This window comes from Taudactylus pleione, unplaced genomic scaffold, assembly GCF_031769625.1.
Source record: "Taudactylus pleione unplaced genomic scaffold, aTauple2 ptg000918l, whole genome shotgun sequence".
NCBI classification, from domain to species: domain Eukaryota; kingdom Metazoa; phylum Chordata; class Amphibia; order Anura; family Myobatrachidae; genus Taudactylus; species Taudactylus pleione.
Window position 1 is genome coordinate 2,831,343 of NW_028285319.1, and position 15,080 is coordinate 2,846,422.

Sequence of the window (15,080 nt, forward strand, 5' to 3'; positions counted from 1 at the left end):
CTACCCCTCTCCCCCTAACCCTTTCTTAGCAGTGCCTAACCCTAACCTCGCCCCCAGTGCCTAAACCTAACCCCCCCTACCCCTAGCCTAACCCTAACCTTCCCTGGGGGGAGCCTAACCCTAAATCCCCCCCGGGGGTCCCTAAACCTAACCCCCCATCCCCGGCTAAGTGTGTATACTCAGCCCTGGAAGAGGACGATTGGTCCAGCATCCTCTCGGCGTTACAGCATCTAGATTAACATAGGCGTTGGTATTTTGATGCCTATGTTAAATCCCTTGCCGGGATTACAGTGTCGGGATTGAGACCGGCGGTCTCATAACTACATCCCGCTGCTACGAAGTGATATGCTTTCTCTGTGCGCTGGATACAATTGTATCTACATAACAAATCTTTTGTTTAAGAATTCCAATATCACAAATCAACATTCTGCTGTGAAATGACTAAATGATGTCATAGGTTTATAGGGAGTATTATTAGCATACTGAGAGGCAGAATGCTCACTAGCCAAATATTCATTTCTCTACACCTGAAGTAGAGATGTGCGCAGACCCCCGTGTTTAGGTTTTAGTTTTGGATCAGAATTCATCTTTGTGTTTTGGTTTTGGTTTTGGAACTGTATTTAAAATAAATAAATAAATCAACCTGTTAAAATCATGTCCTGCACATCTCTAACCTAAAGCAATGCATTACATCTCGCCTTGGTACATACTGTAACTTAAAAAGATTTTATAATGTTAGGTAAAGTACAATGAAGGGTATTATTTTGAGTGCGCAGGTAATGACACATACAGTCGCCGACGCTGCTCAATTGTTTCATTATGCAATCTGCAGCAACGTATTCCTATTAAATTTATAATTACAATAAATTATAAGCTTGTCTGAATACATTAGAAAATAGGCTGAGGCCTGGCATCACATTATAAGATCTTTACGTGTAATCTGTAGAAACTGATGTCTTTCCTGATTCCTTATGATTTCCCTAGTGAGCAAAATTAATACACAAATATGAAAGGTAATTTTTAGCTACTCATTTAAAAGCATTCAATGTTTGTTGAAGGGATTAAAACATGATGAATATATAGACAGTACTATCTGAATGCATGATGTACCAGTATTATATTGTTTAGTGTCAATTTAATACTCAGATGATGGAACATTGCCAAGTTTGCCAGGACAGTGCTTGGTTTTCTCACTGGAAATCAGGAACTTTAACAAAGAATATTTTCCTTTTAAACATTTTGAAGTCTTCCCCGAACTAGCCTATCCACTGGGTGCTGTTTTGTGTGTTGAGTGATCCAGGGCCCTACAAAACTCAAGTTATAGTGGAACCGACTCTATGAGCCTCAACTGCACAGAACTCTTGGTGCTCTTGCACCGGAAAAAAGGATTGGTCCGTCCATCTCACATCAAGATACATGTATAATGCATAAACCGTTGTCTGAAGATGCCCTCCAAATTAGAACGCATGAGTAACCCTTACAACTTTAGTAGCAACTCTAAATTTAATAAAGACCAAACCCTTACAACTTAAGTAGCACTGCTTAAGTAAATTATAATTTGTACTTGTTTTTCCAAAAATACGGCTTGTTTTACCTTACTAATACCTAAAATAATTCATGTAAATGTGCAGCATTTCATTACATTGATTGGGAAGTATCTAGAAATGCAGATCTCCATTGAAGTGTAACATAGACGCAAAAAAGGGTCATATTAAACATATACACACCTCAAGGCTGCCAGTTATGGGCTTGTGCAATATTCAAGTGTAGTGTGCAGTGATGGTGTGCTCTCCCACAGCAAGGAAACCACCCAAAAATGCTCCCTCTCCTAGCTTTTATATTACAGATATGTTCATAGACACATATTTAGATCGCAGCAAAAAGCCCCTTTGGCACGTCATGAACTATGCGATTTAACTGCGCCATGTGACGTTTTCTTAAAATATGCGTCTTAATCTGCAAATATATACCAATTTCTTTGCAAGAAAAATACTAATCCTAAATACATAGTACTCTATGGGGTAAATTTACTAAAGTGAGAGTTTTTAGAAGTGGAGATGTTGCCCATAGCAAACAATCAGATTCTAGCTATTATCTCCTAGAAGGTGCTAGTTAAATGTTAAGAAGCATCTCATTGGTTGCTATGGGCAACATCTCCACTTCAAAAAACTCTCACTTTAGTAAATAAACCACTATAAGTGAATTAAGATGCAAAGTTCAGAAAAAACGTCTGCAATCTGGGTAACAAGGCAAAAGACTGATGTCATATACAAGAAACCTGCACCATGACTACTTCTGTGACATTATACCAATTCCTTTGTGACACAAATACTAATCCTATGTAACTAGTACATTATAAATAAAATTGTTTGCGACTAAGATGCAAAATTCAGGAAAAGTATGCAAACACGTTGTGGAGCGTCTAAGTTTTGTCAGATGGCGCCAAAAGGATAGGTGTATAGGGAACATCTGTATTACTATAATAATGCTATGATAAATATATCTCATTTGACACTGCTCACCAGTGTTCCCACTACTGTGCAAAGAATACCCTTTGCTGTTCCAACTTGTCAACTCATCCTGTGAACCTTTGCAGTTTAGCAGAAAAGCTAATTTTGCACTTAACATTAGATGTTTTCTGCTCTATAAATGACCTCCGGTGTGCAGGAAATCAACCCACAGCTGGTTTATCTTATCAACATAACCTGAAGCATACTGGCACTACTCTATCCCTCAGCTAATTGGATATTTACTTTAGGTGCATTATAACATGTTGCACCCCCCAAAAAATGCTGTAGCTAAAAAACCCAAAATCTTTTCCTATAGCTGACTTATATTAAGCTGATTGAATCTTCAATTTCATTCCCACTCTTTTATATCCCCTTTGAAACTGCTCTTTCCCTGTACTCAATAAAGTCACTGAATCTGGAAGATGCCAATTGCCCACTTTCAATAAAGATGCCAAATCTTGGGTTCAAAAACATACTTTTCTCACAAGCTACAAGAATTTTTGATACCACCCGATGACACTTGCTTAAAATACTTCCAAAGTCAATCACTGTTCCCTCTAAGACAGAGGTTCTTAACCAAAAGTGCATGTAATTCATCAGGGTACTAAACATTAAAGCTGGGGGTTTAAGATATGCCACACAAGAAATTTCATACACTGTATGTTAAGTTGTTCAAAGCATGTTCAACAATTGAAGTATATCTATTTTTATGTGACTAAAATGATGAACTTATTACTGTAATTGTAATATTCTGGACTTTGGTAATGGGGTAGGTTGCCTATACTCCTGGATTCTGTGGGAGACTTCTGAATCAATGCAAAGTGTCGTGTTGCCCTGGATAAAGTATGGGGAAATCCCAGATTCCACTGCCCCATTTCAAACTCGGAGTGCACATTTCCAGATCACCGAGGGAGAAACAGAAGGGTATGGAGAAGCAGGAGCGGAGGACTCATAAGGAAAGAAAACAACATATAACTGAAGGGCAGTGTGTGATTGGAGCAAGAGGGGAGGGAATAGTAGGAACTGAGGCAATAAGTCAGCAGAGGGCAAAGTGAAAACAGGAGAAAAGAGTAGGTGGAAGTGAGTGGTTAGCCAGTAGGACTTCTTGGAGGATGAGCAGATCTGCCCCCTGCCTTGAATGGCTGTGTGCCCTAAGCCTAAGTGTTCTGCCATGGGTTGAGAGAAAAGACTCTCAGCCATTTCAGGCATGGGCCTCATCTCTGCTGACAGCAGCAGAACATTTAATATCTGGCTCAATTCTGGGGACAGGCCAGCCACCAAAAGAAATCACAAATACTGGAGACAGACCCAATAAGCTTGAGCCTGACAGACAAGGACCATTGCTTCTCACTTCCCCATTGTGTGTCCCTGCAGCACACTATATACCCAGGAATCTGTCAGGAACAGGAAGCATTACTCAACCAACTAGGTATATACAGTAGTATATATTTTAAATACATTCATAACATGTGTGTGTCATATAATCAATTTATATTCAGTTTTTCATATTTAAGATTAAATGAATGACCAATACCTGGAGCTAGACACAACCGTTGGAAAGAGCATGACACCCCCCCACAATAGCGCTATGCATATAGAGCGGCACATGTTTGCATTGCTGTAATCTCTCAAAAATAGGTAAGTACAGAATACTGTATGCAGTATTTTGTAAATTGATCACTGAGGTTGGGATGGAAGCTTTTTCATTTTTCTAATATTGGATTTTTGGATTGAAGGTGTAGTCTCCTATGAGGCTTACTTCCTATGGGTCTATTTACTTCATTTTCTGCTACAAAATGTTTATACATAGCAACTGACATGGGGTACAAGAAAAAATAAGAAAACTGAAAGGGTATGATCATTTAAATAGGCTAAGAACTAATGCTCTAAAATGTGATTTTTGGAAATAATTTTTTTAAAGCATAATTTTAAATAAGGACTACTCTGTGCATCTTCTGTACAGAATAAAGTACATGTTTAGCTCTTCATATTAATGTTTCCTAAAGGGGTGGTTACAGAATGCCTCAAATGTCAAAATATAAATTATTATTAATTATTCTAGCCATAAAATGTGTTTATTCCCTTTAAAAAGTTAGCTAGATTGTAAATTCAACATATATATATATAAATATATATATATTGTAACACAGTCAGGATAGGGGTCCCTCTCCTGGGGTAGATGGACTCCCTATTTACACACACTGCAGCTGGAGAAACAGGACACAGTTCTGGGGTTCTCGTGCAGGCTGGTCAGTGCCAGTCTTTATTGTACCAAACACATAAGCAAAACATAAACAAAATCCTAGCCCGTCTGGGCTCTAACTACACAGTAGGTTCCCTCAATATCAGAACACTAAACAAGTTCATGTCTCCCAGGTGTGAGACACTCAGCCACAACTAAACCCAGCTTATACCAGCCATTTCCAGGTGCAAGCCCTAATGAGCCTGCTACCAGGCTGAAAGGCCCAACACCTGGAGTGGCCTGTGTATGGAGCCCTCCCTCTCCTCACATCCACATCCCCAGGACCCATTCCGGCTTTTCACCATAGCCGACATTTCTAGTCTGTTTTGTTAAACAGACTTAACCTGGAGATTTCAAAACACATAGGACAGGAATCTGGGATACACATAGATATATATATATATATATATACACACACACACACACACACACACATTAAAAAATTTGGTCATACACACTTTTCTGTAATTAAATTAATAAAAATAAAGTCAAACTTACTAGTAGGGAATTTCATCCCAGTAAAATGACTACGTTGTCTATAAATGTTTATAAATAACAAATAAAACTTTGACAGAAACAGCATGCGACCTGTCATAATTAATAAGCTTTTCCAAACAAATAGCTGAAGTTTTGCTTTGCTTATTAAAGTATCTATCATAAAAGTGCAATTTGTGTTATTTTAATCTCAATAATGCACATTTATAGGCCAAGCTTTTAATTTATAGATGTCCTATTACTAAGCTATGATTTCACTACTTTAAGGCAGCAAAAATCCCTCTGCCTCTCTTCCTAAACAGTAGTAAAACAATTAAATAGCTTAATTTGCTTATTACTTTAATACATTACATCACAAGGCCCTATAGCAAAATGTTGGTAGGATCAACCAAGCCTCCCGGGAGCTCCACTCTGCTCTCAGAAGAGGCCTCCATTCTGCTCATTTGAGGGGAAATGTGTAAGCGTGAAAATGTGCCCAGGTGTGTACAGTTCCCACCCCTAAAGTAAAGATCATCCCAAGGAGAAATTATGTATGCCCCCTTGCTGTCCAGAAGAAAACCAATGGGTACAGCAAGAAGAAGGAATGCTAAGAGGCAGTCAAATTGAGGATATGGCATTCACACAGCCAGGGAAGAGCTAGCTACAAAAGGGCCTTCTCTGTGTCTGCCATAGACAGCAACACAGGTAAATCCTTACTTCTGCTCTTAGGCTGCCCAGACCCCATAGCTGTGCACTAGGCCAGGTCCAATGCCGTGGAAATACTAAAGGCACTTGGCCAACCTCCCCTTCCTATTCAATTTGCCAGTGTAGTTCCGGGAACTAGTCTTGTTCCTATATAACGCCCATGAAAAGTTGTTTGGCTCCCACAGGTTTTAAGTAGGTAGGCTACAACCCCAGCAATACTTATTATTTGTACAGTGCAGTAGGCCTACTATGCTCATAAAGGCATTTTGGTCTGAGGCACAGGTGGAGGTTTAGCCATAAGTTTGTGCACTGCGCATTAGGTCCAGGTACCCTAAACATCAGGGAGGAGATTCCTTGCCTTTAGAAGCCTCAGACCCCAAGCAACTGCCAAAAATACTTGTTTTCTCACCAAAGCGGGATGCCTATAAGGACTAATAGGCAGTTAAATGGATAGTTCATTTTTTAAGTCCCATCAGGTAATTTAGCAAAATAAACATTCCCTGTTCTACCATACAAAAAGTATAAAATATTCAGGCCCCCATTAAAGGCAAGCTAGATTTTTTCCTGATTGCACTGGGTGTTTGTACTATCTGTATTGTCATCTGTATAGCTGTGCTTTGCATTGCCCCTGTGATTGTGTAGCTATTTAGGGAAAACCCAACACTGTAGGTTTAGTTTTTGCGGCACCTGACTACACTGACAGTTGTCAGGGCCAGTGCACTGGTGGTGGTTGTTGTTATTATCGGTAGTTTAGTAGGGTTGGTAAACTGTAGCTGGTAGCTAGTAATATTTTGTGGGAGGGCAGTGTGCTGTAAGACATGGCAAATTCCTATGGTTAGTTTCCTTGGGTTGATCGGGCCGTGCTTTATCTCCAAGGTAGGTCAGAAGGGTTTTTCCATATTCTCTGGCCCTTACACTTGTGAGAGAAAAGTGTCCATGGAAGAACTCTTGCCAGCTATGGCAATACTCCTCTTCCTCCTGATAACTCCTTCAAACCCTTCCATGCAGAAAGTTTGTGTAGGACCTCATCCTTCTGCATTATTTTGCAGGTAGGTGTCCATTTAGCTCTGGAAGGAGTACACATGGCTTGGTTCTCTTCACAGAACAGTCAGCCAGATCTGGTAAGTCACCACTTCTACATACAAGGGGCCCTCACTTTACCTCCTGGCCCTGTATCATCTGAAGTCCTCCCCTCACTGTAGTTATGCATTTGTTTTAATCGAATACAGTCTCTGCAAGAATGCCTTAGAAAAATGTAAAAGTAAGAATTTGCATATCATTCTATTATTTGGTTGAATGATAAAATTTTTTCATTTATGATCCCTCTTAAAGAATATATTTTCTATAGCTCTGTGAGCCTAAATCATCAGAAATTTGTAATTGTTTTTATAAACTGCCTTTTAAAATTACTTTGTATGTAGTAATTCCGCAGACAATAAAACCACTCCCACGCCTCAGATATTCTTTACTTAAGAATAAAAATCTTGGACACAAAATGCCTAAATAGATTCATATTTTACATTATGTGCTTTAACTTTTTGACTTGAAACAGCCACATCTATCTTGCGGGCTTTTCAATTGTAAAGATGAAGACACTTCTTTTCATAAACATTATAAAATACCTTTGTTACAGTACCAAGGCTGAGTTAGCATTCTTCTGTCTAAAAGATAAAGAAAAATAAAGAAATAATGACATTTAAGACCTTACCTGCAGATTTAATAGAACAGCCCCTATACGCATAGCCTCGCTGACTTCAAGGCTGTACATCAGTTGAGCAAAGCGTGGAGGACTCTGGTTGTTTGGTGGAAGAACTTCAATGTATACAGTAGTGATGGAACTCCTGCAAATAACAGAAAACAGGACACAATCACCCAGATATGGATATATTTGTTACCATTCCAGTACACTACTCACATATATCTTCCATTCTGTATTTGGCAAACAGCGGTAAGCTAAGCTTTACACCAAGCACATTACAGGAGATGTGGTTATCAGACCGGCGGACAGCATGCCGCCGGTCTGAATCATGACGCTGAAAGTCCAACATGGGACTTAAGATAGGAGTCATAATACCAAAGCCTATCTTAACACCAGTGCCGGAACACAGACAGATGCAAGCCTGAACCAGGTAAGTCCGAGGCGTCTTAGCTGTTAGCCAAGAAAGGGGGTGGGGAGGGTTAGGCTTAGGTAGCATAGCAGGGTTAGCATTAGATTTTTGGGGGGAGGTTAGGGTTAGGCACCCCTATGCGGGGTTTAGGGTTAGGCACCACTGGAGGGGGTTAGGGTTAGGCACTAAGGGAGGAGACTTAGGTTTAGGCAATAACAGAGAGGGTTAGGGTGCGGGGTGGGGAGGGTTAGGGTTAGGCTACAAGAAGGAAGGATTAGGGGGAGGAGAGGAAGGGTAAGTATACTTACCCGACCCCTGTTAGGATACCAACCATTGGGATGCCGCTGTCAGTATTTTGACAGTAGGCATCCCGACTGCTGGCATTACATACTGATTCCTCCTTTTGGGGCCCCTGTCCCTGCATGTGCTTTTTCTACAATGCAATCATGGGCGCTAATACTGCATCCAAATCACGTTGAGTGTGTGAACAATGATAAATGGGCCCCTAAAAGAAGTTTATAGAGCACAATAAACCACCATGTGTTGTTTTCATACAAACCTTCTTTGTGCTAGAGGAGCACTGTCAGAGGCCTTTACAGTGAGAGCATAGGAATCCCCAACCGTCAGCGTGACTCCTGGAGCAACGGTGATGACTCCTGTCTTGCTGTTAATGACAAACTGCCCTTGAGCCCCTGCGAGGATTTCATATGTGATCTGGCCATTAAGTCCTTCATCTGCATCCACAGCTGTGAGCTGGAGATAATATAACAAAAGGAAAAAAAGTGTTATTCCCCTGATTCTATTATTTGTGCTGTATTTTCAACCTTATGATGTTAGGATTAAAAGTAGTCACTTTCTTTATGTATTTATAAAAAAAAAAACATAATGACAATATCTTGCTCAAAAACTCATTTTAATCTTCCTGTACAAATGACAATAAAGCATGCATTGCAATGCAATATATATTGCTGAATAATCCAATTCCTGAAATAGCATTTGCTGAATTTCAATGTGAACACGGTAATAAAAAATGTTTAACGAACCTACGATCCTCATTAGGATGGTGTAGGTAATTTGTGTAACAACTGGGCAGATTTTATGTTTGAACTTGCTACTACTGTTTTATTATCTAAAGGTTTTCTGTTCTCAGGTCTATTTTCAAACATATATTACGAGGGAACAAAGGGCCTGATTCAGAGCCGGACGCTATTTGCACTCGCTCGTTCAGGAAAAAGGTGTGGCTATTCAAATGAACCATTCGCTCTTTGCGGTCTGTTCACGCCTCTAGGTCTGAACGAGCGAACAAAACATGCGGTAGTTTTTTTGAAAACTACGCCCCCTGGCCGCTCGCATCCTACATCATGTCCGCTATTTATTAGATTAATCGAGAACATCGACCAGCGTATGAACTGCTCGCTATTCTTGTGGTTGGTTTTTCCTACCGCAATCTTGCGAGCATTTCTGACTATAAAATAACCCAGTGACGTGGTCAATGAAGCTGCTGTATTAATTATGCACACCCTTAAAACGCCCGTTTTGACCTTTAAGCACGCCTGCGTTTGGATCTCCACTCCTCGTTATCACCCACATACGCCTCCTCCTGTCACTCAAAATAGCAGGCATTCGCTATTTAGCGAACAAACGATTTTCGGCCGCACTGACTGGTTCGCGCATGAGTATTACGATCCGTACGCATGCGCAGTTGCGCGAACATCGCTCGGAACGAACGAGCGGCCGCTTACGAGCGGCTCTGAATAAGGCCCAAAATGCATTGGTTAGGATTCTAAAATTAGATATTTCAAGGTCTTTAAAGTTGATTTTCCCATAACATGCCCAAGAGATTAAAAGATCCAACATCCTTTTTCTCTGAGGAAGAACTGTTGTATTTTTGGATTGGTCTAAATTATATATATATATATATATATATACATATATATATATGATAAAAGATCCATGAAGGCGCTAATGTATAATAATGCAAACTTAGTACATTCACATATAAAAAAATATCTTTTTTATGTTGTCAAATCTTTGATGTTCGATTGTATCCCTGAGGAAGTTCACATAGGGTATTGATATCGACCCTTTCTGCGATCTGTGGAGCATACCACCAGTGAGCTCACATCTGCAAGGGTGGTGGTGGAATACAACATCTGCTCTACACTTACCGCGGGATGTTTAACACCATGTTTTAATGTAAGCCATAGTACAATATTTGTAATTTATGCAAATAAATACATTTTGGAATCTTCTAATGAGAGGCTATTTGGCCATTTTTTGGGTGACATTCTGGTGAGCGGGTGTATTTTCAGGACCACTCATTCTGAGATTATAAAGTGTAACTGGAGTTATGGACTGAATAAGTCTTCTAATGAAATCTTCTGAACCATCACACAAGATTTTATATGTAAATTAAGTTTGCATTATTATACATTAGTGCCTTCAGGTATCTCTTATCATTTTTATTGTCTGGAGCCCACTAATAGGGGTTTCACTTGAGGTGCTGCTTCTAGATTTTAGCAAGAGATAAGGGATTGTTTGTTTTATATATATATATATATATATATATATATACATACATACATATATATGTGTGTGTCCAGTATGGCCCCATCATATGCCAATATCTACATGTTTTAGCAGGAATAAAAAATGTTCCTGGGTAACCAGGTTATTTAACAACATATACAGTACTGCTGTACATGTGGTACATAGACGATCTGTTAATCCTATGACAGATGGACAGGGAGTGAAACATCTTTAATATAACTGATGGAGGATATTAATGCCTCCAATGCAGAAATAAAGTTCACATACCAATGTAGTCCAACAGAAATCATTTACTTAGATGTCCACATTACCATCAAGGAACAGAAGATTAATACCAAAATATTCACAAAGCCAACCGACAGAAATACTATGCTGACGACATCCAGCCATCACCCTAGAGCCTTGAAAAATGACCTGGCAAAATCTCAGATGATGAGGATCTCACCCATTACTAGTGATAGAAATCAACTTAGTAAAGAACTGGATAAAGTCATCTGCAAGTTCATACAAAGAGGATATAATCAATCACATCTCATACAACAGCAAATTGAAGTAATGAGCATCTCAAGAAGTAAATTGTTGAAATAACATAGCAAGGACATATAGCATTATACCGTGGAAAAGTGAATTTACTATGGTCAGCCCTGTTATAAATCGAACGACTGAGGCCCTTTGGCCCATAGTGGCAATGGATAAAGAGCTTTCATGCTTCAAACATAAGAGACCATTGGCATGTTTCATAAGGGGCACAAATATCCACGTTCAAGAGCCCACACACTGGAAGAGAGAATGAAATAAAAAATTTGCTGATACGTACCGCAACATATGTGATATATATATATATATATATATATATATATAAAATCATCTACCAATGCTCTCTTTATTACACAGGGCAAACAACAAGATTATTTAAAGAACAGATGGTCCTCCCTCCACCAATCGGCCATCAGGGCCAGCTTAGATGGAAAAAACATGGAGCAGAAAGTGGCCAGGCACTTTCATGAAGCAGGACACAATTTGTCTATGTTAAAACATAAAATAAGAGATCATGTGCCTCCCTCTAACAGAGGAGGTGACAGAGCAATTATATTGTCTAGAATGGAATCCAAGTGGATTTATGAACTAAATACTATATTATGCCAATTGGCCTAAATTAAAAAATGCCATGGAAAGTGTTATTTTATCACCCAATGTTTAAATTAATGGATATTGTTCAATCACTATGACCATGTTTAATTTTCAGTGGGTGTTGCCCTATTACTAATAACTATAATTATGTCTTGCACTTTGTTTTAGGAATTTCTTTACAATTGCCTGGCACTTTATATATAGTGATATATATATATAGTCCTGATGTATGCAGAAAAACGGCACTCCACTGGTCTCATGTCATCAAATAAATATACTCAAACAGCCAGTCTGATGATATATATATATATATATATATATATATATATATATATATGTGTGTGTAAAAATCACTAATCAACACCACTCACCATTCCTAGATTTGGGGTGCAACATGGTATGTGACCACATTGTTTAAATAGAAATCACAGGGGCTCTGCACTCACCATAATCACAATAATAATAATAAACATAATAAACAGTGGGGTTTTGGTTCATGAATTGATCAATGCATTTAAGCTTGCAGCACCCGTCACGGGACCCCACTTTACTGCAAGTCCCTATTCTATTGCTCAGAATTATAACATGGACATAGCCATCACATTAGTGTTAAACTCAGGGTATGCTATCAAGGTTTAAAGCTCACAGCAACTTTGCTTTTAAATGTGAGACAGGGGGCTGCAAGCTTAAATGCATTGATCAATTCATGAACCAAAACCCCACTGTTTATTATTATTATTGTTAGTTATTATGGTAAGTGCAGAGCCCCTGTGATTTATATATATATACATATATATATTGTACATATATACACACACAATATATACATATATTGCACAACCCGAACGCAAATATTTATATATGTATAGATATAGAAATACATATATATATATTTATATATATATATGAAAAAAAACGTGATTGACATGTGGGCGACTAGTTTGCTAAAAGTGCTAGTGCATAGGGTAGCTTATAAGGTAGTAAAACATATTAACCATAATTAATAATTAATACAGTGATTAAAAGAGTAAAGTGCAACAGTGAGATGTGTAAAAGTATATATAATCTATTCTATAGACAATAGATAAAAACAAAATAAATGCACAGAAGGTAATAATCACATAGTAAAACAGTACATAGTACAATAGAATGTGGACATAGTAAAAATAAATAAAATAAGTAATAAATAAATAAGAGGAGGCTGTTAGCTTATCTGGATGAAAGGAATCAAAATTCATGGGGTAAGAGACTGCTACTCCCAACGCATTTCATCCAGGGACTTCTTCCTACTTTACTCTTTTAATCACTGTATTAATTATTAATTATGTTTAATATGTTTTACTAGGTTGTAGGTTGTAAGCTATTCTATGCACTAGCACTTTTAGCAAACTAGTCGCCCATATGTCAATCACATTGTTTTCATGAATTATTTTTGGTAATTAAACACCATCAGCTCACAATTATTGACTTAAGGCTAACGCCCATTATCTTTGGGCAAGTGTTGATTTATTAACTACAGGTATGGGTGAACTAATTTAATATACTGATCCACCCACTATTGTACGTATGTACTGGCACTGTATCCACATATTGTTTATATATATATATATATATATATATATATATATATAATTATATATATATATATATATATACACACATATACAGTGTATATATCTCAAGGATCTGTATTGCAGCAAAATCCAATTATATGTTAAGCACCAATCAGGAAGCTTATCTTGACTCATGAAGTTGCAAGATGCATGTCAACCAGTAGATGGCGCACCAAGACAAATACTACTATACATATCACAGATCACAGGTTCTCAAACTCAGTTCTCACTGCCCCAAACAGTGCATGTTTTCCAGGCTCCTCACAGAATTAGAAGTGAAATAATTTGCTCCACCTGTGGATCTTTAAAAATGTGTTAGTGAGTAATGAACACACCTGTGCACCTGCTAGGTGACCTGGAAAGTGTGAACTGTGTGGGGTCCTGAGAACCACTGTCATGCCTTTGCAGAACTTGACTGTCTAAGTTATGCAATGAAACCAGACTTAAAGTCATTGCTCTACAGCGGAACCTAATTGAGGCACAGATTCTAATGGGATCTGGCGCAGATGAGACTGTGTTTATACCATATATACCACTTATCCCCAACAATTTTCCTTTTCAATTCAAGCGCCTGCAGTTTCCTGTAAGCATCTGCTTCACTATGATGATCAACATCTCTCAGGGACACACAATCAGGGATGCAGCATAGTTCTCAAAACCAGATGCTTCTCCCATGGGCAGCTTTCCATGGCTTGCTCATGAGTTAGTAGCCCCAAGCATCTTTTTGTGTTAATCCCTGAAGGAAAAACTGCAAATATTGTTTACAAAGACATTTTGTGGTCAATGTCTACAATATAAAATACACATCACAAAAAAAGATGCCACTTCTGTCTTTGTAAAATTAGTTCACTAGTATATATATAAAACCAAAAGTTTACAACACTTTGTTTATAAATATACATTTACAAACATGCAGAAAATGGAAAGCACCAGTCTCTAAATGTCGTACTTATTGACAGTTGGCCCTTTACAAGACCCTCAATATAGTAATTTGATTTTGGAATTTTCAACTTCACAAACAGATTGCGATTTTTCTTCACCTGGCAGTTGTAATCATGCGAAATGCAATCGTCCACTTACTGGCCTCAACAAGAACCTTGGTACTGAAGAGTATATTTTTTTGGATTAATCAGCTATCCCAATAAGTCTCTATGCCTTAGTGCCAAAGGAAGCCTATTTAATGTATAACACAGGCAAAGGTCAGAACAGAAGTGAGAGATATCTACTCATTCAGTTCCATACACACTTTATGTAAAACTGGTATAAACTGGTATATACTGTAGTGATACCCCCAAATATATTTTAGGAGTGCTAGATAGTTTCAACTATAGTTTTGGTAGCAGGCTGTTTTAAATTAGATACAGTAGTAGATGATATATAATGTATCTGTCTTAGAAATGTTTACTGTAGATCTTGAAAAAGCACCAAACGTTTTGTTAAGAGTATGAGCCCAATTCAGGTTAGCTATTCACAGAGATCATCATCTGCAGCAGTTTTATAGCCTGACCTCCCTTTCAAAGTATTTCTGATGTCTAAAGGAAATGGCTAAAGGCTCTAAAGATACATTAAACAGCAAAGACAAGAAAGGATATCTCTGCAGGGTACCTTGATGTATTGTAAAAGGGGATGCAATGCAAGCCTATGGCGAGGTGTAAATCAAATTGATCAATGAGCAAATCTGTTCTCAAATCCAATTCTCAACATTGTGTCCCAGAACACATTATTAAAACCTGTTTTAAGTGTCAAT

At 38.3% G+C, this 15,080-nt stretch overlaps 1 protein-coding gene across 1 annotated transcript in view; it reads right to left on the minus strand.

Annotated features, from left to right (window-relative positions):
* The window catches only part of PCDH15 (protocadherin related 15), a 1,543,840-nt gene that overhangs the window by 518,773 nt on the left and 1,009,987 nt on the right, over positions 1 to 15,080 (minus strand). The window contains exons 14-15 of the mRNA XM_088459638.1: positions 8,599 to 8,792; positions 7,640 to 7,772 (exon numbers count right to left, since the gene is read on the minus strand). Coding sequence (XP_088315764.1) covers positions 7,640 to 7,772; positions 8,599 to 8,792 — 327 coding nt within the window. The remainder of the gene's footprint in view (positions 1 to 7,639; positions 7,773 to 8,598; positions 8,793 to 15,080) is intronic.